At 41.1% G+C, this 24,424-nt stretch overlaps 2 protein-coding genes and 1 long non-coding RNA gene across 6 annotated transcripts in view; 1 reads left to right on the forward strand and 2 right to left on the reverse strand.

Moving 5' to 3' along the window:
* The window catches only part of HBP1 (HMG-box transcription factor 1), a 34,673-nt gene extending 33,540 nt beyond the window's left edge, over positions 1–1,133 (reverse strand). The window contains exon 1 of one of the 2 annotated variants that reach the window (XM_030549279.1): positions 1,036–1,133. In XM_030549279.1, coding sequence (XP_030405139.1) covers positions 1,036–1,050 — 15 coding nt within the window. In that variant the 5' untranslated portion in view covers positions 1,051–1,133. The remainder of the gene's footprint in view (positions 1–1,035) is intronic. The other variant, XM_030549334.1, reaches the window with a different exon arrangement.
* On the forward strand, positions 8–10,533 carry LOC115645413. 2 transcript variants are annotated; one of them, XR_003998743.1, is made up of 4 exons: positions 8–300; positions 4,402–4,542; positions 8,440–8,547; positions 10,417–10,533. It is a non-coding gene; the product is annotated as an uncharacterized LOC115645413 (long non-coding RNA). The 2 variants fall into 2 exon arrangements; XR_003998735.1 differs by lacking the exon at positions 8–300 and adding an exon at positions 815–889.
* Positions 10,534–10,627: 94 nt separating this feature from the next.
* Positions 10,628–24,424, reverse strand: part of PRKAR2B (protein kinase cAMP-dependent type II regulatory subunit beta) — a 200,006-nt gene continuing 186,209 nt past the window's right edge. For both annotated transcript variants that reach the window (XM_030549404.1, XM_030549458.1), the window contains exons 6-11: positions 20,905–21,058; positions 18,391–18,492; positions 17,446–17,520; positions 16,159–16,224; positions 15,829–15,967; positions 10,628–12,091 (exon numbers count right to left, since the gene is read on the reverse strand). In XM_030549404.1, the coding sequence (XP_030405264.1) occupies positions 11,958–12,091; positions 15,829–15,967; positions 16,159–16,224; positions 17,446–17,520; positions 18,391–18,492; positions 20,905–21,058 (670 nt within the window). In that variant the 3' untranslated portion in view covers positions 10,628–11,957. The remainder of the gene's footprint in view (positions 12,092–15,828; positions 15,968–16,158; positions 16,225–17,445; positions 17,521–18,390; positions 18,493–20,904; positions 21,059–24,424) is intronic.

A 24,424-nucleotide genomic window follows, 5' to 3' on the forward strand; every position in this document is an offset into this window, starting at 1 on the left:
CTAGCCCCCGTTTCAATCAGATTAGATAAAGAGGAGGGAGGGTCTGCTCTATAGAAACTACTGGCTGGGACTTCCCTCTCTTTGCCGCTAATAGATGTAATTAGATCATGGTCACTAGGCAACCATCAACTTCCAGAAGAGGATTTGGGTTATTTTTATTTATACTGCAGCAGCCCTTGCAGCCGCCACTGTCCAAACACAAGCAGCAGACAGATCTGCCCTTGAGTCACAAGACAAGGAAGCCTGGACGTAGGCTGCGAACCACAAGCCCAGTGGCCAGGCTGAGAGAAGCCGACGCCGGTAAGGCTGTCCCCGCAGTGACTGACCAAGGCCCGGCTTGTTAGCCATAGGCGGCAGGGAGGAAACGGGCTCCGCAGCTGCCAGGCCCCCATCCCCCTCCCGTCATGTGATCAGCGCCTGGAAGCTGCCCTTGTTTATAAACTTTCCCCAGCATGGCGCATGCGCGCAAGGCCCATTCATTCACACTGCGTAACAAGCCTGGTGGGGGATGGGGAGAGTGGGGTCCCCCGCGCCCCCCCTCCGGCGGCTGCTGATCCGCACTAGGGCTCCCCGGGGACTCCCTGCCCGTCTGGCGGATTTGATCCCGTTCGGTTCAGGCAGCGCCCCCCCCCCCCCGGTGCAGGGGCCACACAGCGCAGCCCCGGCGCTGCTCAGCGCCTCCGGCGGGGGCTGGCGCAGACGGCCGGACGCCGAACTTGCGCAGGACTTCGGCGGCGCCCAGCTCCGCTCCCCATGGGGTGGCCACTGCGCTCGGAGGCCCCTGCACGGCAGCGCCGGCGGGCGGGGGGGCGCTCAGGGTCCCGCCGGCCCCCGTGGCAGACACATCGATTCGGAATTTGGGTCGCGCTGAGGCGAGTCCCGGCCCTGGGTAGGAGCTCGCGAATCGGGAGCCCGAGGCCGGGAGCCGAGCCAAGCGCCTCCCCCACCAGCGGCCCCTGCTCTCCTGCCCCAGCCCAGCCGCCCTCGCCCGTCCCGGCCCCTTCTCGCCTCAGCCCAAAACTTTTCAGCACTTACCAAACCCGTCGCCATTTCGAGATTCCCCGCAGATTCCCCCTCCGGTGGCTCCCCGCTTCCATGAAACCCCGCCCCCGCCGATGGGACTCGTCCTCAGTGGCTAGAGCAGACACGATTCAAGGCACGACCCTTTGCTATTGGCCTTTTGACCTGCCCGTCAGGATTACATCCTATAGGGCGGGCGTGTTTTGACTTTCCTGCTCGGACGATTGCACAGAGCGGAACGTCAATCACACTAAAGAGCAGTTTCCGATTGGTCAGTGGCGATGTCCCTGCATTCTGGGAAATGTAGTTTCTTTTTCCATCATGGGCTACTAAACGGGGAGCAGCTGGACAACAAGCCCCAAAATGCGCCGCGAAGCGCTCAACTGATAGTAAACAAGAGTCATAGGGACACGTGTATTATCTTCCCCTTTGGTTAACTTTACCCAGGAGACTTAGCGGGTGGCTCAAGCCTAGGCAGAGAAAGGCTAAGCGAAGTTACTTCAGCACAGTGGGCACCTAGATCTAGTGCAGCCGGCCAGAGTGCTACTCAGGCCTGGTCCACACTACAGCGTTAAATCGATTTAAACAGAGTTAAATTGATTTAACGCTGTACCCGTCCACACTACAAGGCACTTAAAATCGATTTTAAGGGGTCTTAAAATCGATTTCTGTACTGCTCAACGAGAGTAACCCTAAAATCGATATTACTATATCGATTTAGGGTTAGTGTGGATGGAAATCGAAGTTATTGGTCCCATTCTTTTACTGAGCTACCCAGAGTGCACTGCTCCGGAAATCGATGGTAGCCTGGGACCATGGACGCACACCACCGAAGTAATGTGCCCTAGTGTGGACATGTAAAATCGATTTTATAAAACCTGTTTTATAAAATTGATTTTATTAATTTCGATTTTACTCTGTAGTGTGGACGTGGCCTCACTGCCTCCCAGGCTGCGGGGAGAGCAGGTTCCTGGGAGGCAGGCATATGCTGTCTTTTCTTATGGTGCCAAATGGGATGGGACAGCCCTTGGGGAAAAAGTTGAGCACTGAGGCTCTAAACCCTCTCTCGGATATCAAAGAGAGGGGAGAACTAACTGCCACTGGAGTTGGAATCCACAAAGGGACTGTGGCATTGCAACGTGTTGTGTAACTTAGATGTGTAAAACACAAAAGTCACAGGAACACCACTGCAATCCCCAAAGCCTGAATTAGGCATCTAGGTTCCTTGTGCAATATAGGAGGAAAAATAGATGCCTAGCATCTAAGAGCCATTTTAAGCTAGCCGCTGGGAGATGCACATGAGAGCATTGTGTTCTAAGTCCTAGCCCTCTCATAAAGACAGGTGCCTATGTCCAGGCTACAGGAGGCACCTGGATCTGCTTAATGAGCCACAAATGGGAACCCAGTGCCTGAACTCAGGTAGGTTAGGCATCTAAGGTGTTTCTTGCAAAAGTGATCTAGGTGGCTGCCTTGGCTATACACAAAATGGAAAAGAGATGGTGGCTGCTCCCAGGGCCGTCCCTAGCTATTCTGGGGCCCTACACAGTGCCCCCTGTGGGGGGACAGCTTGGGAGGAAGGGGGAAACTGCCTCCCAGCACTCAACGGAGGTGCAGCTGGGGTTGGGGCCAGGCCCCTGCACTTTCTGCCACAGGTGAGTGCAGGCCCAGCCCTGCTGCAGTCTTCAGGGGAGTAGGGGGCGGAGCAGGGGTGGGAAGAGGGGCTGGGGTGGAGTGGGGGCTGGAGCAACATGCAGCTGCATAGTGTACTAGAGAATTTGGTGCCCCAAAGTTCCTGGTGCCCTGTGCAGCTGCATACTTTGTGTATGGTTAAGGACAGCCCTGGATGCCCCCGACTAGAGAGTATTTGCCTAGGATGTGGTTCAATTTTCCCCCTCAGGCAGAGGGAGAGAGAGAATTTGAACAGAGGTCTTCCCACCTTTTTGAGAGTGATCTAGCCACTGCGCTATGGGATATTCTTATGTGGGTCTCTCTCAATCTCTCCTCTTAAAGCTGTTCCACTTTGGATAACTAATGAAAGAGTGATTGGTGCATGGGTCTCCCACGGCCCAGATGGCTGCCCTAAGCACTGCACTGCAGAATCATTCTCTCACCCACTTATTAAGTATTTATCCACATTTTCAGAAGCTGCCTACCAGGTTAGGCCCTGCATGCAACTTAGATATTGATCCACTTATCTTTCATTAGTTAGTGGATCACTCTCAGGCTTAGGCCAGATCTACAGTACAGACCTATATTGGTATAACTACATGTTATGAAAAATGTGAAAAATCGACACCCTTCAAGTTTCAGAGGAATAGCCATGTTAGTCTGGATCTGTAAAAGCAGCAATGTGTCTCTGACCAAGTGGGTATTCACCCACGAAAGCTCATGCTCCAAAATGTCTGTTAGTCTATAAGGTGCCACAGGATTCTTTGCTGCATCCACACCCTTGAGCAACATAGTTATGTCGACATAACACGCACACCCTACCCCCCGTCCCGTGTAGACAGCACTATGTCAATGGGAGAGCTTCTTCTGTTGACATAATCCACCTCCCCAAGAGGCAGTAGCTAACTATGCCAACAGAAAAATCTTCACTCAAGCAGTACAATGGCACAGCTGCTCCGCTGTTGCATTGTACATGAAGAGAAGCCCTTGGGTGGGAGGTAGGCATCCAGTTGCTTACAGGAATGCAACACTATGTGCCCACAAAGCAGAAATGTAGGTGCCTAGGGAACTTGTACCCTGAAAACTTAGGTGCCAAGTGAGTTTAGGCACCTACATGGTTGAGTGGGAGTTTTGTCCTACTGCAGTGGCAACAAACCTTGAGACTCGGAATTCTAAATCTGAGGTTAAAGTGCTTAAATACTTTTGTGGCTTTGGGCCTATAAGTAGGCAGGCCACTCATGCATTTTTAACCAGACCTGCCTTTGTAATGTTTGTCCCTAGCCAGTACTGAGACAAAACAGGGTGTGGTTTTGTCTGGTGTCAGAAGAGGGATGCCATAATGGAAAGTGCACCACTCTACTCCTGTAGCCATGATCTTTTGCATACTGTGCATGTGAGGTCATGCCAGCAGGGACTGGGCAGAGTGCTGTTCAAAATGGCACCCTCATTTTGACCTCAGATGCATTGTGTGTGCAAGATCATGCCCCAGTAGGGGCAGGCCCATGCTATTTCCGGAAAGTTCGGTATCCTGGAAATGTACTAGTGGGCACCCTATCTATAAGCCCAGGAAATCAGCCATAAAAAGTGATAGGCCAAATGGCAGGGCTTTAGATGAATCCCAATGAGCACATTGCAGGAGTCTCAGTTCAGGACAGCACAGAGCCACTGAATGCTAGTATTTAACTATCTTCTCCATAATCTGTATCATTTCAGAACTCAAGGTGATCAGCAGCACCTATGCACACTCCCTTAATCTTACTGAATTTTAAAAAGCTTACCCTTTGCTTCTGTGGATTTAGTTACTTCAAATCATGTTTGCTGTCACCATCTTCTGTTCACAAAACTAATTCTCTGGTAAGGTTCAGCTTCTTTTGCACATTTTGTAATAGCCTGCACTGGGGATTGGGCTTTGTCCTGTCTTGGAGTGAACAGCTGCTTTTCCCCTTCTTTCGCAACAGGAGCTCTTTCACTACCAAGCTGATGTTGCACTGAGTCATAGCATAAGACTGGAAGTGATGATTTTGCTCTTGCTCGGTTTCTGACTTTAATAATACTTTGTACTTTCCTACCACCTTTCAACTTAAAATCTCAAAATGATTTACCAGCTTTAATTAATGTTCAAAAACCTCCTGTAAAGAACATATTATCCCCATTTCACAGCTGTGGAAACTGAGGCATAAAGAGGTTAAGTGAATTGCCAAAGTTCAAACAGTGAGTCAGTGGCAGCACTAACACTAGACCACAACGCTCCTGACTCCCAGTCCAGTGTTTTAATTATCAGACAACAATCTGGTTGCATTTAAAGTGGCAGTGGTAATTGAGGCTCAAAATGTAGTCGGGGGAAAACACAAAAAATCCCTTTCTAGGTTCCTATGCAGTGCCCATCTATATCAGAAGGCCTCACATATATTACTGAGCTTATCCTCACTATACACCCCTGTTTGACTAGGAAGCTTCCCTATTTACTGGCAGAGAATTGAGGCATAGAGATTAAGTGAGTTGCCTATGGTCACCCAGGAAATCTGTGGCACAAGTGGGAACAGAACCCAGATTTCCTGAGGTCAAGTGATGTTTCCTATCTACCAGATCACCTTAAAAATTTTAATACTAACAGAAATGTTTTGACAATTTAAAAATAACCATCAGTACTTAATAAAGATATGAAAACTTCAGTAACAAATAGCTCAGAGATTGTGGGGGGGGTGGATTGAAATCAGAAAAAACAATTCCTCCTTTTCCATTCCCAACCCACTCTCATCTCAGCTAACCAATCAGATACAGCGATTCGTCTTACAGTTTGTTACAATTTGGTAACCTACTATCTGAACGAAACTAATAAGGGAATGCACACAAATAAATATAAAGAAAAAAAATCTATATTCACTGTAAGACAGGAATCTCTCAGGCATAGCCTATGATGTGTTATCTTAACATGTGCGAACAAAGTGCTGTGTGAGAAAATGAGCAAGAACTAGTTCTTTTTATTTATTTATTAAGTTTATTACCGTTACAAGAAAAATGGTTCCACTTCTTAGTAATGGCCACTAGAAAAGAGTACTATTTTCTGGCTGTTAATAAATGAATACATAATGTAGTGCAATTCATATGAACAAACTTTCACAGGGACTACAATATAATTTACTAAGCATCAAGGTACACATTATCCCAGTTTTACTTACTGAGCATCAAGACACAGGACTGCAGGAAGCAGATGCCTGATTTTATTGTAATTGTTAAGCAATGAAATCTTGATTTTTGTCATTTCTGGGAAGTGATAGCTTGTCTATTAGTAAGATAAAGTGGATTATTTCAATCCAGATGGATTTATTTGAAGGTATTTCACTTTCAGGAACATGCAATATCTTCTGGGGGTGAGAATCGGTAATTACAAAAGTCTTTATAGGAGTTCATCAGACTAATATGACAAAAACAATGGAGTACAAAAGCTGATGTCTTACAACAGGGATCGGCAACCTTTGGCATGCGTCCTGCCAGGGTAAGCCCCCTGGCGGGCCGGGACGGTTTGTTTACCTGCTGCAGGTTCAGCCAAATGCGGCTCCCACTGGCCACGGTTCGCCACTCCAAGCCAATGGGGCTGCGGGAAGTGGTAACCAGCACATCCCTCTGCCCGCGCCGCTTCCTGCAGCCCCCATTGGCCTGGAGCGGCGAACTGCAACCAGTGGGAGCCACGGTCGGCCGAACCTGCGGACACGGCAGGTAAACAAGCCAGCCCAGCCCTCCAGGGGGCTTATTCTGGCGGGCGGCAGACCTAAGATTGCCAATCACTGTCTTAGAATTCAATTAAAAATACTTGTGCTTAACTATATACCAAAATAATTAACCTTTTGCAGGCATTTCCTCAGTTTGAAAAGCTGACATTATTAAAAAGAATACATGTATAATCAAAGTAAATGTTGAGACTCAACTCCAAAGATATTGAACAATGAAATATAATATTAAATGTCTAATATTACAATGGGCAAGCTCAGAGATCTTTTTTCCTCAATATTCTGAATATTAAGAGTTTAAATTTTTTCTTACATATTTATACACTTTTGCATAGGAAAGATTTTATAGAAGCATTACTTTAGAAAATATTTCCACTTTGTTGATAAATTAAATATTCTTACATGAATTTTTGAATTCCTGTAAGTGCTGAAAGAGTAGACACTATCAGTACACATTAATTGTGTGTTTTGGACTGTTCTAAAGGAACCATTTAAAAAAACAGAGACATTAAAGATGCCTTTCAGATTAAGATTCTTATTACCAGCACACATTATTACATTTCTATTTTCAATTGGAGCAAAGGGAGAAAATCCATTCAAAATCCCACATTGCAATTGACATGCTCATCAACAAATATTTCTAATGCGTACCTCTCTTGCCTTGTAATGTCAACCAAAATTTTATGAAGAGCTGAGCAACTAAGTGCAAGCTGCTTAATACTTGGTCAATGGACCACTTTAAGATATTTTATGTCAGCTGGCTAAGGAGTGAAATGATGATGGTTTTCACAAATCCTGGCTTGTCTCAATATATAATTTTGCACTGTGCCCTTTTGGAAGTAGCTGGTAATTCATGTTGCTAGAACAAACAAGAGCATTTTCTTTAAGAAACTGGTCCTTCATTTGTCAATTCCATCAGGTCCTTTTTTTTTGGACCGGAAAGTATTAGACAAAATCATCATGTATGAGGGAAGACCATCTGTTGAAAAAAGTCTAGATCTGCTGCCCTTTCAAAGACTTCTATAGTATTCCAAAGAGAAAACTGTTCCCCCTCTCCTGGAATTTGCCCTACACAGTTTTGTATCAATTTTAATATTCCCTTTATTATTAGAGTCTAGACACTCAGCCAGTTTTTTAAAATTTAGAATAACTTAAATGCAACTTATTTCTCAGTCATAAACTCTCTACAATACTGATGCTTCAGTCTTTTTTCCTTTGTAGGTATCCATTTACTGACTGCAGCCTTACACTGCAGTAGTCATTTCCTCCTAATTTCCTAGCCCAACAAAGCATTTTTTAACAGTGAATTCAGTGTCTAAACGCACTAGAGTGACCACTTGGAAGACTGAAGTTCACTATGCCTAGAGGAGGTACAGCACAGGCTCTTGCCCTATTAGATATAAAATATAATTTAACTAATAGATATCTATTTAACTGCAGTCTTACTTTTGAGAGGTCAAGGACAAAGTTTGCTGAAGTCTAATGCTGCATCGTGTTCACACAGCCAGGCTCAACAGGGCTTTCCTCGCCACAGTTTCAGATTCCTCCTTTGTAGTCTAACTTGTCCACGCACATTCCTGAACAATTGTCTGGTACACCATTTAGGGAAAGGGTCATATTCTGTTTCATTTCCCCCCATAGCTAAGTGGTGAAATTATGGTCCGCTAGCAAGGGGATGTTAAATCTCTACCTTCTCTCTGACTTTTGTTCGTGCTCTGTATAGGTGCATGCTCTAAAGGGAAAGGCCACCAGGAAAGAATTTCTATGTGAGGGACAGAAAGGATATGGAAAAAATATCAGGGAGTTTTCACTAAATTTTTATTGCCACAAGTAGATGAATTTAACAACCCCACCAAACAGAACAAGTTCATGCTTTTCTTCTCCGCTCTCCCACTCCATTACTTGTCTAATTAGGTTGTAAGCTCTTTGGGAAGGGACCTGTTTCTTATGGGTCTGTAGCTCCAAGGTTACTTTGGGCATAGTACAAATAATAATAGTGGTCTTGATTGCCATCTATCTCCAGATCCATGTTGGCAGAAGCCCTTTAGATGCAGATTTCTCCATTCTGCGTGTGCACCCTCTCCTCCACTCCTCCAGATGCTGCAGAGGGCTCTGTAACGTCAGCACTAAGGTAGGGGGTGACGAGTGGCAAGGAGGCGGTTGCGGGACACATGTTCCTCCCTCTATCCCTGTGGAGACACTTCAGAAAAGACAATACATCCTAATGCTTAATCATCTTTTCCATGGAGCTCATCCCTATCCCCTTTTATAGCACTTTCTATCCAACGATAAAAGTGCTTTCCCCAAAATCTTACAGGGATTCCGTGAAGATTCAAAGTTCTTTACAGACGTTAAGTTTAAAAGTGCTGGTTAAATTCTAAATTTATACAGCAATATGATCCATTGGCACACTCCTGCACAGGTCAAAACTAGTGAATATGACCACAAGACTTGGGCCTTGCATATCACACTCCACAAAATGTATAACACATTGACAGAGAGAATATGTGCATATTCCATGAGTCTAATCCTCAGATTTAAATCTTATTAAAATGAATATTTGAACTGATTTGACAACCTGAGCAATAAACTCATGATATGAGCTTTCTATATTCAAACTTCTTTATTTTCTTTTGTATATTGTAAATCTTTAGTAGAAGAGAGAATGAGTAAAAGGCCAGATGTTCCATCCAGTAGAGGGCAGTGGTTCACAAACAAACTGTATAAAAGATTACATTAATGAAACTTGAAATAACATTGCTTAGGTTACAAAGGTAAGCACTCAATAGTTAGGAAATGCAAGAATTAAGGTTAACTGTGCATCATGATTTATATTAAAACTACATCAAATATTATTAATGTTTAGTGAGATGCACCCAACTGAGCTAAAATCCCATTATTTTAAATTGAAAAATTCATGAGCCAACAAATAAAATCCCAGAGATTTTTTCCCATTTACAGAAGCATTACAACAACCTGCTGCAACACAGAGCCTGACCTTGGGCCTCATTAAACCCAAAATTTTGTGTTTATCTTATAATTATCACACCTCTTGCATTTGACATTTAGCTGCAGTTTATAACTGGGTAAGGAGGATTTTGGGGGGTGGGAGGGGAGAAAGGACCATGGGTTTGCAGTAAAATGGTTAAAAGTAGCCATCACCAGACCATGTCCTGGCATTTGATCTGTACTGAGTGAGAGTCCAGAGTTGCTGTATACACATCCTGTTTGTGTACAAGTTATTTTCTCTTTTATTTGTTCCCAATACATGAAGAACGGAGCAAGAGGCTCAATGTTTGTAAAGTTCTTCGAAGGTTTAAAGCACTACAAAATGTTAAAAATTATGAATGTGTTAATAAGTGGCTATAAATAATTCACATAACTATTTATAAAAATGAACACTGTATATATATATATATATACATATAAAAGTGTTGTTTATTGTAAGGAAACTTTAAATATAACAAATAATATTGAAAATATTGTTACTAGCATTTATGGCCTTGATTGGAATTCATCATCAGAAAAGTAATCATTAGCATTTTTCTGAATAACATTAAGCTAGTGCAAAAAATAAGTAACTTTTATAGATTAAGCATATAGAATCACATACAGATTTTGGTTATCTGATGTTTCCTTCTAGTATAACAAACTTCACTTTTTTCAATAAATCAAAAGTACAAAAGCAATCATGTGCAACTATTCATATCAGGAGGCTGTGTAAAAAAATTGTTGACACTTGTAAATTCTGCTGAGACTGTTTTTGTTAACAATGTTCATTTATAATTTATATCATATTATACGATATAAATTACATGTTAGTAATAGAATTGTATAATCATAGTTTCATATTCAAGTATGATTGTATAAATTGTCAGAACAGATCACTATAACTACAGGATATATAATTATACCAAGTGACAAACACAAATACATTGCATTAGAAAAGTCATTGTCTAAGAAGAAAAGTAAGGTGTAACTTTTCATTTGTTTAAAACAGGGATCAAGCAACCTTGTTGAAACTCTTCTGGTTCTGTCTTGATAGAACTACTGCAACTTGTCATTATGTGAACTATCTTTCCACCTGGAGCAATAAACATGTCAGTATATAATGTGAGAATTGGACTGTGTCTGATACTTCCAATTATAGACTTTTACTAGTGAGAAATAAACCCTTTTTTCTTATTTTAAGTAAGATAATACTTTCTCCTTCGTCACAGAGCAAAACTTTACCCCATCCTTCGACTGATGTAATGACAGTCTTTTATGATATCTTAGGGGCCTTTGGTCTCTGAAGACCAAAGCAGAATCTGTCAGCTTTAATAACATGCTCTCCAAACATGTATAAAACAGCCTTTCATATTTAGAGTCATATTCTTTCTCAGACTTGCTGGTAAGGATTTTGGGGACCAAAAATTTTAGTATGGCTTTCAACACTTCATATATTACAGACCAGATTCAACTACTGAAGTCAGACTCTACTAAGAGAAAGAGATACAGAGAACATTTGACTTGAAACGTACAGAGAAAAATAAGTGATTTCTAAGGACAAAAATTTAACCCTAGTGTAGATATCAAATAAATATGGGAAAGACAAAATGCATAAATTTTTAAACAAGAAAGAAATTAGAAGGAAAATGATGTAGGTTATGCATGATTAGATAGAATGTGACAATTGTCTACATAAAATACTTTTGCCATTTTTTAAAAAACATGCTTGCATCAAGATTAATTTGCCAGCTTTCTCAACAGAGGAATATACCACTTATATGTAACAAATAAAAATGCAGTTTATTGCAAAAAATATAAAAATCCCCTAAATTGCATAAGATATTACAATATTTTCCACATGGGCTTGCTGAAATGTGACATATTAAGCAAAGAGGACTTTAATACCAAATCACAAATGTTAAAATAAGACTTGGGTAATGAACTTTACACAAAATGTATTGTTGTGCCTTATTGTTATGAGGAATTTTGAGTTATTTCTTTTTTATACAGCTATAGTAATTGCAACATAAAATTATGACAATTGTAATAGGCAGAAATGGATACCTACAGCATACATTCTGTATTATCAATACTAATGAACACTCTGTGCATTAATACTTTAAACATATCACATTCAAGCTAACAGTCTTTCCAGAAAATCTTAACCATTTTATAGAATAGAAGCTGGTTGAACAAATTCATCAGCATAGTGTTTTCTTGAAATCTATTCTTTATGAAATGCTGTATACAAAGAACTGATTTTCAAAAGGTGCTATGCATGTACAGCTACCCTTGACTTTAACTGGAACTGCTGGTGCTAAGCTCTTCTGAAAATCAGGACCAAAGTCTATTAAATCCCTATTTAGTTTACTGATACATCCATTGTAATATGTAAAAAAGCAAAAACAAAAAAACCCCAACAAACAAAAAAAACCCAAACCCTAAAATCACAGAAAATGCTTGGCATCTACAGGAAGATAGATGTTCTCAGTGGACTAACCACTACTGTGCTATTTTCTCGTAACAGATCTTGTTGTTCCAAACTTTATTTCATGCACTAGGATCAGCAATGTCCATGTTTGTTCCAAACAGAGTAACTAGCTGCTCCTCATAGTTTGCAATGTTTCTTTTCATAATTTCCATACAAGGTCCCAAAAGCCTTTCAAATGCCTGTACATCCATAACTAAGATAAAAAGGGGTGGGGGGAGAGAGAGAGAGAGAGAATGTAATGTGGCCGTCAGCTGCAGAAATGAATTTCAGAGTTTATGACATTCATTGTGTAGAATTTTAAATTATAATGGGAAAGGCATCAGTGAGGACCAGGCTATGTCAGTAGAGCTGGAGATAACTTTTCCCATATGATTCAGACCTAAATAAATACCTTGACCCCAATCCTGCAAGCATTTATGCCTGTGCTTAACTTTATTAATAGGAATAGTTCTACTGATATCAATGCATATGTCTTTGCAGGATCTGGGCTTTAATAATAATTGAAGATATATCTATTTCTTAGAACTGGAAGGGCCCTTGAGAGGTCATTGAGTCCAGCCCCCTGGCCTTTACTAGCAGGACCAAATACTGATTTTTGCCCTGGATCCCTAAGTGGCCCCCTCAAGGACTGAACTCACAATCCTGGGTTTAGCAGGCCAATGCTCAAACCACTGAGATACCTCTCCCCCCCATGCTTTGGATGACAATTTAAAAGTATAGTTATCCATATTGGTTCACTGGGAGTGTTAATCAGGAGAACTAAAAATACTGTAGTCAATAATTTATGTTTTTTACTTCAAGAAACTTTACATTTTAAAAAGTCTAGAACTAACTTTGTATCTATTACGTTAGCACTGAAAAATTTAGTAAGTCAATAAAAAGTCCATATGCAGGAAAACTGATTTTTTTTCAGTCACACACACAATTTTTCCTACAAGTTTATATAGTACAAATTATGGCATGAACGTGCATGTATTTTCGACTTATGTCTTAATATGTTACCTATGGCAGTTCTTATGGGAAAATACACATTTAGATGAAAACATCAAAATGAACAATTCTGTTACACACACACACACACACACACACACACACACACACACACACACACACACACACACACACACACACACACACACACACACACACACTCTTACTTTTTTCCTATCCTGGAATTGCCAGTAATCTATACATACATTCCACCAAAACTGCTTTCCTGTTGTCTCAGTCTCTTTACTTCCTTTCTCTATTCAAAAAGTTGCTGGAGCCATGCTCCTGCTAACACATACCTGAATGTTTTTACTTCAGATATAACTCTTTGCTAAAACTGAGAATCTCACCATTTACAGCCTGATATCATGCACAGATTTTAAGTGTTAATTTTTTAATTGTTATCTTTGTTATTCATAAAGCACCATAAATGTGCATAGAGCCTTACAGACAGATAAAATAAAATGTCCATGCCCATATGAATTTACAGTCTAAACTGTATCTACTGCATAATCATGACTCAATATTTTAAATAGTAAAATTCACTTTGTGGCACTAAAATAAACATGGCTGTTACTTAGGCAACACACTCTGTACATTTCATTTGAATGATTCTAACACCTGGCCTATACACAAAGATGCACCAGTTTAACTAGAAGTGTGATTTTAAAGATACTTAGTTAAACCAGTGCAATTGTGTGTGGACACTCATATCAGTTTTGAATTAAATTAAGCTGATTTAAGATAGTCTTACACCAATTTAAGAATGTCTGTGCTAGTGGTGTTGCATTGATTAAGCTAATTTGGTGTCTAAATCAGTTAATTGGTGCACAAACTGTGTGTGGATGTCACACCCAAACCCATCCAACACTACACAAGAAGAGTATGCTATCCATTTTAAAAATATTTTTTAATGGTTCCGCTAGCAGAATTTTGTCCGTAGTCTGGGTAGGATATAATGCAAATAAAAGGTTTGAAAACTATCCTCAAGATTAGGTAGTAACTCTTCAGGGTATCGATTTATCTAGGTATTTATACTGTGCCTATCACCATAGCATGATAACCTACAACTTTGTGAAATATCTAAGATTGCTTAAATAAGGTTTGTCAAGAAGAATTCAGTGGTTGTTGGGAACTTTGTTTTGAAAACATTTTCCAGGTTAAGATTCTGTGGAATACAAAACCTACTGGGTAACTCTGGGAAGGGCTACAGCACACTGTACTTTTCTAACAGACTATAGTTATAAGAGGTTCTAAAAGGAACCTCGGGGTTAGACTAGATGAGCCTTGTGGTCCCTTCTACCACTATGACTCTATAATGGCTTCCGTTGAACTTGGGGATGGTATCTTGGTGTCTAATTTATTCTTTTCCTTTGTTTTTCTTATCGTCTGCTCAAAGTTATGAGTCTAATAGCATTGAACAGTAATCATAGTGGTTTCTCAGGTTTATCTGTGAGCTCTAGCCAGCAATGAATTTGGTCTGTGCTTACTCATCTGATGCCATCTTAACTGGTTCTTGTCATCAAAAGAAAGAAGAAAACTTCCTTCCTGAACCAGCCTCCAGTGGAACAAGGTCGCTGCTTTCTCAAAGGTGCCAGTGACCCAACAACTTGCCCACACTGGACCATAACAGATCATTTTTCTTATCACCACCTCATGTTCCTCTTCTTTGGTCTTCTTTTTTCTGCATGTTTATCTTTGTTTGGCTGGGGAGACTTATTTTTAAAAACCCAGTAGCTTTGTGAATAAACAGAGAACATTTTGTTTGCTAGCCTGATGTCTGTCATTTAAGAATACAAAATTTGCTTTTGTATCTTACAATTTTCCTAATAGTTAGATTAATAAAATGGAAGGGTTATATAATGATGTGACTGAGAAGTTAAACCTTAAACCATACAAAAGAATCCTATATTTCAGCATTAAGGAGTGCATTAAGTAACATCTAAATAAACCATAAACCATGTCAACTCAGTTGGGATGAGTTAATTGTTTTGTTTTGAATGTAGGTTCAGGGTTTTTTTTAAAATTACAAAATTACTGAAGGAAAGTTAAGTTAAAGAAATAAGTTTTGCATTTAGTTCTGAATGCAGTGACATTCGTGGTCATTTATCACTGCTAGTACTGAGTTACACAGTCTTGGTCCACTCCTGTGTAAGAGAAGGGAAGACTAACCCTTGAGGAATTGTACAGATGATGGCTCTGGAGGTGGAGGAACAGCTTCCCATCATGAACTTGTGCAGCTAGTCCCAGGTGAAGGATTGAAGCCATCTTTCCAGTTCACCACTGCAGTCTCTCAAAGGAGAAGGAGTAGTATTTGTTTTAAATGCCACAAAGATCCAGAAGAAAACATACGTATTTCTACATCATGTCCACGACAAGATGATGTTCTCTATTAACACAATCATTATTATCTCTGCTCTGTGCCTCAGCCTGAAACCTGACAGAGTGACATGGGGCTGGTAAAGCCAGAGACTTTGCTAACTACTTGCTAACTTACTCAGAAATGGGAAGTTAGATTAAATAAGGTAGCATGGAAGGTTGGTTATATTAAGCAGTTGTTTCTTAGGTGTTGGTTGATCACTGGGCAAGGACAATTTTTTATTTGTCTGTTAAGTGTTATGCAGATTAAAAGTACTATGACCAGGTCTGCGCTAGTTAGAAACCATTTTCAATTCCATCTAAAGAGGGAAGACATCGGAGATCCATGGTTGACACAGTTGTCAATTACAAATAATTTTTCTAGTGTACGTAGGAATATACTATAACAGGTACAGTACAGTCTAACAGTCCAATGGTTTTAAAGCAATGCTACTGGGTGACTGAAATCTGATTTTATGGTATGAAGGAACATACAGTAGTACATTATAAATGCAGTCTTTGATAAGTAAAAAGATTCTTTTTTATTAATCACAGCAAGCAAAAATATCACTCAATCAGTACCTAAACACTTGACAGTGCCAAGAGCAAATGCTGAAGCTGCTCGAGGTTTGTTAGTTACAAGAGCAAGTTCTCCAAAATATTGTCCTCTAGAGTACCGGGCTATTTCAACCGCTCCATTCTCTTCTACATCCTGTTTATTCTGAAAAGTCAGATAAGATAAGAATAAGAGACACTTGCTGAATGTACAGTTTTACTCAAAATGGAATTTAAACATGTCTAAAGAATAAAGAAAACTGCAGAGAGATAACTAGAAACATCTGCTGTTTAACATTTAGAATATATTAATGACTTCAAGATTTTGAAAAATTAAATTCATGTTAGAGTTTTTACCTTCCTTTTCATAGTAATTCTCACTTCTCCAGATTCTACAATGAAAAAACAATCAGCCATGTCTCCCTATTAAAAATAAAAAAGCAAGTAATGAAAACATGAATATTGCTTTTTAGTTCTGCAGTAACAGTAATACATTAAAATATATGTAGCCAGAGGCTAACAGCTAATCCTTTGGTACCTAATGCAAAATGCTTTAATACATTCTACTTAGAAATCCACATTCATGGCATAGAAGGATTAAAATGTCCATACACAGATGAGATGAGCAACTAGCTCTCCTGAAAGAAAATGACACCGTTGGCTCCATGTAGACCTCAGTTCTAAGCCATGGACAAAACACAATATGAAGCACCAAGAGAGGCAAAAGAAGATATTGGATAACTTGGAGGATACTTATCCCTATTCCCCAAAACAAACAAGCTGCTCCCCTATGTATCAGTAGGGAAGAGCAGAATTGGGTTGGTGGACAGAAATAATCAGTCTGAAATCCAGTTGCCACCTTCTTCTGTTCTAGAGGATTTTGAACTCATAAAATCCCAAAAATTATTCCCGATCATGGATGCTCAGGCATCAATAAGCATAAGAGAGGTTAAAGCCAAAATCTAAAGGAAGTCCAAAGGCTATACAGAATCCGAGTTGCCTGCAATCTACCCTGATGGAATTATCTTCACATTGTTCTTTTTTCGGAACAGAAACAGACACTCAATGATAAGATCCATTTTCAGCACCTCCTAGTACAAGCCTTCCTCTTCTATAGTATTTGCATAGTTTACTTTGTTCTGTTCAGACTAACAAAACATGTTTCTTAAAATACAGCAGATGAAATAAAGTAGCTGTTAAAGTGGAAAGAAAACCCCCAATCAGACGCTGGCTAAATATTCCACAACAGGCATTTACCATTTACAGCTTTGTAAAAGCTAACAAAACATTCCAAATCCCAGAAATAATTAATTACATTTTGTCATCATAGAGACACGCTACTAACTGCAGATATGCGCAATATGGAAATATAAAAGGGTAAAAAAGCCACTGGAAAATTAATTGAAATAGCCTGCCAAGTATTTGTACTAAACTTTTTTTTTTTTTGGCTTTAAATTGTTATTTGGAATTTATATCATCATAACAACATATTTCTTTGAACTACACCATTTTTTTCAGACCAGTTTATTCCTTTTATGTGCACTATACTGAGACTCACTTAGTTTAAAAGAATGGATTCATCATAGATAATACAGTAGTTTCACTTATAGACGCAAAAACTAAATCAACTAGACACTACCATACCTGAGTAATGATTTGTTCTCCATCTTTGTATATTTTGGTGCCTATTACATCCACCACTTTCAAGCGTTCAGATAGCTTTATAAAAAGAATGAGAATATTTAAAATGTTTTGCTAAAAATATTAACCATATGTTTTGCTAATCCTTAATACCTATTTTTATGGAGCTATATACAGTATAATATGTCCCTAGCCATCTGTATTGACAATAAAGGGATAAGAGACCTCTGTTTAACAATTTTCCAGGGAATGGTTTACCAACATATACCTCTACCCGATATAACGCTGTCCTCGGGAGCCAAAAAATCTTACCGCTTTATAGGTTAAACCGCGTTATATTGAACTTGCTTTGATCCGCCAGAGTGCGCCACCCTGCCCCCACCCTCCCGGAGCACTGCTTTACTGTGTTATAGCCGAATTTATGTTATATCGAGGTAGAGGTGTACGTGTTAATTTTCTATTTTTGTATTGTAAATCTACATGCTCTAAGTTTTCCAAAATACTTACTGGAGAAAGTGCATGTGTGTGCAGAAAAATATATCTTTTAAATTAAAGTATTCACTTTTTTCAACATGCCCAAAGCACTAATTCACATTATTAATATCCAGCAAGAATTCAGTTTAAGAAATGAAAGGCTGGAAAGCACAAAAATATTCTAAACTTTTGCAGTATTATGGTCTCTATCCTACAAGGTGGTTTGCACAAGCAGACTCCTGTTCCAGGCAGATCCCGATTAGGGGACTGCTGTGTGGATCAACTTATAGGATCAAGCTTTATGAAGAAACTAAAATAGTCAATGGGGGGGATCAAATTGGAAATTTCAACACTTTTCCTCAGAAGTCCCTTCTCCAAAAATAAAGATGTGCAAATTTTTAATCTAGAGGAAATTTTTATTCCAAGATAAATCCCCATGCCACAACTACTAAAATAATGCAATTGAAAGCTTACTTCTAAAGATGTAAGGAATGGCAATGACTGAATAAAATTTTCATACATTTTTCTCTTTTTGGCATTGTTTTTTACAATGATTCTCCGGAATGTTACTCTGTCCTGAAAACACAAAGAGAAGAAAAAACGTATATTAAAGGAAAATGTTAGCACAGGACGGAAAATGCATAAAAGACATAGGTAAAATTTATAATGATTATAATCAGCCACTAGAGAGCAATTTTGTGTGTTTTTAAGTACTTCAGTGAGGCCTTCTATTAAAAGCGGCATAATAAATTTGATATTTTAAATTGTATCATTTCAAATAACTGATTTTTCTGATAAGAGATCTTTGAAGTCAAATCTCTTGCCCATCTTTGTACACCTCTTTTAAAAATTCATCTTCCTTGGTGATGTTTGCAAGGGTTTTTTGCGCAGGCCCAAGAGCAACAACAAACATCGTGGTGCCCACTCCTCCTTACCCGCCTACTTCTGTGCACAGCTGCTGCCTATTGGGTTTCAGATTCAGCTGTGCAGCAGCAGTTACTGGCCCAGGGAGAGCATACACAAACTGCCCCCAGACAAGATGCATGAGATAGGAAATACAACTGGACATCAACAAAACTGAAACTGACTCTACACGAACTGCTGATGAATCAACAAATGAGAAACTGAAGTGATTTCTCCTCCCCACCCCACAATCAGCTTCAGCTCTAGAAATCTTATATTGTTTCTTGTAACAATAGCAATTATAACACTTTCAGATAGAAATGTGACTTTTAAGATGATTTTAAGTGTCCCTTTAATATCTTGTTTTAGTTACAAATTCAGAAGGATGAATAATGTCTGTGTAATCCAACGAAATGTTAGGGCATCCCAAGCCAGCATTCTTAACTAATTACAGAGAATTAGTTAGTCTTTCAGACCATAAAAAGGTTCAATTTTTGACTCCCATTCAGATTTCTATGATTTTCTATTTTTGAGGCAGATTGGCTGTTTACCTTCCTTTTTTGAACCAACATTCCACCTAATACAGGTTTAGGAACCAGACACATAGACCCAAACTCACAAAGATACTTAAGTACCTAAGCTCCATACTGAGGTGCTGAAGTCCCAGTTCTGGATCCGCTGCAATCCACGAAATTCTCTAGGTGCCTAAACTCGGTGTCTATTTTTCAGAGTAAAAGTTCCCTTGGTGCCTCTGTTTCTGCCTCTGGGCATGTATATCCAGATGCCTAACCCCACCTAATCCCGCCCCCCAAACCAGGAGAAGATAGGTGTTCATCCTAAGTTGCACGTGGGTCCTGATCCAGTAGCCATGCTCACCAACTGGATCAGATCCCGTTCAAAATCCAGCTACCAGAGGAGGAGGATGTGGAGATGATAGTGCCCGCCTTATTACTTTTAATTCAGTGGTTCAAGCACTCACCTGGGAGGTGGGGGACCCAGGGTTCAGTCCCTCTACTCCAAAAACTCTTTCATTATTTATCCACAATGGAACAGCTTCAACAAGAGAGAGCCACATCAGAATATCCCGCAGCTCAGTGGTTAGAGCACTCTCCTAAGAGGTGAGAAACTTCTGCTCAAATTTTTTCTCCCCTCTGGCAGAGAGGGGAGAATTGAACCTGGGTCTCCCCACATCTCAGCCCTAGTGAGTGTGCTAACCACTGGGCTACAAGTTAGGCACCATCCCCATTTTGTGTGGAGCAAGGAAGGCACCTAACTCATTCCTGCAAGAGGCACCTAAGCTGCCTGACTCCAAGAGAGGGATTCCCGGTCCTGGATCACTAACCAAAGATAGGCATACCCCTAAAGTCTGGACTTAGGTGCCTTACCTCTGAGAGAGGGGTGGGGCTCTCTCATCGGCATCTCCCTCTGGCTAGCTTAGGCTGTTTCTCACATAACGTGCTTGCTTTTATGGATCACATTCTAAGGGGACTATCCCTCCCCTTTCATTGTACAGGGAGCCTTGCACTGAAGTTCGCTTGTGGATCACAGTGTGGTTCCTGTAATTTTCTAGGCACCCAAAAATAAGGCACCATATAAGCCTTGAAGTCAAACCGCTTTCCCCAAATACCCATTGCGCAGATTCCAGATATAGTAAGCTTAACAAATAGCACCATGTGGATTTTTTATACTGTTGCCAAATGCATTCATGTTTTTTGAGATCTAAGAAAATATTTACTATTTGGCAAAATAATTGCCATGTCTCTTACAGTTGGAAACATGATAACTAAGCTCTTAAAGTTATTGAAGTATTTTCCAAAATTACTTTTGTTGTGGTACTTATATCAAATTCCCATTCTAATATTCAAGTTTACTTGAAGCGTATGTTCAGGGTCTGAGAAAAGACAGTATTTGTCCAGGATTTTTCTGCAAGTTTTAAAAGGCTTCTATCCTAATGATACACTTCCAATTATAAGACATTCTTTCAATTTCAAATAGCTGTAGATACAGATATACAATTTAAAATTATTTTATATATAGACAAATATGTTTTAATGAAAAATACATTCAAACATACATTTCACTTACCAAACCCCATACAGCACCAGGAGATGTAGCAATTATGGTAGCTGCTCTGGGTGTATTGTACATTAAGGCCAACTCACCAAAACTTCCACGGTTATCATAGGTACCAACACATCTCCCAACACCGTCACATTTTACATAAATGTCATATGTTCCTCTGTTAACAAAATACACAAAAACAGTGAGTAAACATCCACCATTTCCACTCCCCCGTGTTCCTTACTGAGCAATTAGCTAGTTTAGTTTACTACCTTCTTGTTTAGTTTACCAAGCTGATTATGCACCACGCATTACACTGATGGTACTGCTCTGGAAATATAAATTTTGTTCAGTTAAATGATACTGAGTAGCTTGCAGGGTCATCTCACTTATTTATGTTTGCCCTAGAAACGGGGGCTATTTTAAGGGGGACAGTTGCTACTTCTTTGTGAGAACATGGTAAGTTTGCACTTGAAAATTTTTTAAAAAATCAGAATTACAATTATGAATAAAATATAAATAAAATCAAAATGGCAATTATTAAAAAAAAATGAACAAATTTAGAGCCTAAATTATTTAACAATTTCTCTTTTACCATGAAACTGTGTAATGTACAAAGTTGTCACAAAGAAATGGTTTCTGAAAACTATGCTTCTGTTATTAAATTAATTTAAAATGTAAAAGTTCTTTCGCATGTAAAATGCTTTTTTAAAACAGTAATTGGTATATTGCAATGTACAGTTGCATTAGTGAGAATGGTGGCAAAACATACCATGAGTCCTTATCTAAAGAGTAATAAATACAAAATAAAAATATTGTATACTCATCTAATATAAAGTTTTAACTTTAAACATCAAAGCAAACCCACAAAAGTATTTATCGATAGTAGTTGCTCTGAGAAAGAAGTAAAATATGACAGCCACTAACTCTGATGCTGTGTCAGCTTGTTCAGTGCCAAATATTTATAGCCTTCCCTTCTGGAAGTAGCTGGAATGGAATGCATCTCTCTCTACAATTCCTTTCCCTTCATGGTCAAGGACTCTGAAGACAGATGGTCAGAGGCCTGGTCCATACTACGCTGTTAAACCGATTTTAACAGCATTAAATCAATTTAACACGGCACCCATCCACACTATACTGCTCTTTATATCGATTTAAAGGGCTCTTTAAATCGATTTCTGTACTCCTACAAAACGAGAGGAGTAACGCTAAAATCGATATTACTATATCGATTTAGGGTTAGTGTGGACGCAAATCGACATTATTGGCCTCATTATTTTACAGTAGCTACCCACAGTGCACCGCTCCAGAAATCAACGCTAGCCTCGGACCACAGACGCACACCACCGAACTAATGTGCCTAGTGTGGACGCGCACAATCGACTTCATAATATCTGTTTTATAAAATCGGTTTAAGCTAATTCGAATTTATCCTGTAGTGTAGACGTACCCAGAGTCACCTAGATGTGACAGCTATGTATCTGGAAAAGACGGTTACTCACCTTTGTAACTGTTGTTCTTCGAGATGTGTTGCTCATATCCATTCCAGTTAGGTGTACGCGCCGCGCGTGCACATTCGTCGGAAAACTTTTACCCTAGCAACTCAGTGGGCCGGCAGGTCGCCCCCTAGAGTGGCGCCACCATGGCGCTCCATATATACTCCTGCCGGCCCACCCGCTCCTCAGTTCCTTCTTGCCGGCTACTCCGACAGTGGGGAAGGAGGGCGGGTGTGGAATGGATATGAGCAACACATCTCGAAGAACAACAGTTACAAAGGTGAGTAACCGTCTTTTCTTCTTCGAGTGATTGCTCATATCCATTCCAGTTAGGTGAATCCCAAGCCTTACAAAGGCGGTGGGGTCGGAGTGAAATGTGGCAGAATAAAACTGCTGAGCCAGAGGCTACAGCCTCTCTTGACTGCTGAACCAGGGCATACTGCGAAGCAAAGGTATGGACCGAGGACCAATGGAGCTTCGCGACAGATCTCGTGGGTAGAAACACGAGCCAGCAAGGCGGCAGATGAAGCCTGAGCCCTGGTAGAATGCACGTTGATGTGGCTTGTGGAAATATGAGCCAAATCATAACAAGTGGGGATGTCCGCCATCACCCCCGATGAGATCCTCCGAGAGGAGAACAAGCAAGCCCTCCCTTTGGCCCGCTACCGGGATAGAGCTGGGGCACCTTAGGAAATGGTTCTGTCAGCACAATATAATGCGAGCACTCCACAGATGTCCAAGGAGTGCAACGGTTGTGCCCATTGCGTTGAACTGTGGGTAACATGAAAAGCCAAAACCACCTTAGGGAGGAAAGCCGGGTGCGGTCATAACTGCACCTTGTCATTGTGAAACCTAGTGTATGGCGGAACCCCCGTAAGAGCTCTGATCTCAGAGACCCGTCTGGCCAAGACTAGGTTGAGGTCCCAGGTCGGGGCTGGGCGGCGCACCCGAAGGTGCAAGCGCTCCAAGCCCTTGAGGGACCTCGAACCCATAGAGCGTGAGAACACTAAACGTCCATCTCAGCCTGCTGGAAGGTAGAGATGGCTGCCGAGTGTATCCTCAGCGCTGATACCGCCAGGTCCTGCCGCTGAAGGCCAGAGGCAGGCCAAACAGAGGGGATCGAGACCTCAGCAGGAGCAAGATCGAGCGCATTGCAGCTGTAAAAGAAACGCTTCCACCTGGCCCGGTACGTCGACCAGGTGGAAGGCTGCCTGTCACCCCGACTCAGGTACGCAGCAGCCACCGTGAGGCGAAGAGGCTGCAGGTCCGAGTGACGAAGCCTGTCGTTGCCCTGAGTGATGAGGTCTGGGCTGACGGGCCGAGTAACGTGGTATGTCAGCGCTGCCTGGACCATTCTGGAGTGATCATGATGATGCACGCTCTGCCCCTGCGGAGTTTGAGCAGGACCTAATGAACCAGTGGGAACAGTGGGAAGGCATAATGCAGTTGGCCTTTCCACTGCATCAGGAATGCGTCCAAGATCGATTCCGGGGAGAGACCTTGGAAGGAGCAGAACACCTGGCATTTCCTGCTCTCGCGGTGAGCGAACAGGTCTGTGTGAGGAAACATCTCCACTTCTGGAAAGCGGGACGCCTCACATGGGGCAGAGTGATCACTCGTAAGGCAGGAAAGACCTGCTGAGGCAAAGAGTTAGGACGTTCCAAACGCCTGGGAGAAAGGACGTCGCCAGCTCCATCGAGTGGGCCATGCCAAAGACCCGGAAATGGATGGCCTCCTAACAAAAAAGGGGGGGGGGGACTATGTCCCCCCTGAATACTTATGAAGCACCTGGTCGTTGTGTTGGCTGTAAACACCGAGATACAACAGCCTCGCAGCTGCCGCTGGAACCCCTGGCATGCCAGGCGGACTACTCTCAATTTTTGGGGCATTGAGGAGGAATGCCAGCTCCCTAGAAGACCAAAGGCCTTAAGCTCAGAGGTGACTATGAACACTCGAGCAGAGAGATGAGGCGTCCGCCGTCAGGGGCAGTGAGCCGGACTTGGAGAGAACGGAGGCGGAGCTTGGCGTGTTTGGTTACAAACTTGCGG

The sequence above is a fragment of the Gopherus evgoodei genome, chromosome 1 (assembly GCF_007399415.2).
Source record: "Gopherus evgoodei ecotype Sinaloan lineage chromosome 1, rGopEvg1_v1.p, whole genome shotgun sequence".
NCBI classification, from domain to species: domain Eukaryota; kingdom Metazoa; phylum Chordata; order Testudines; family Testudinidae; genus Gopherus; species Gopherus evgoodei.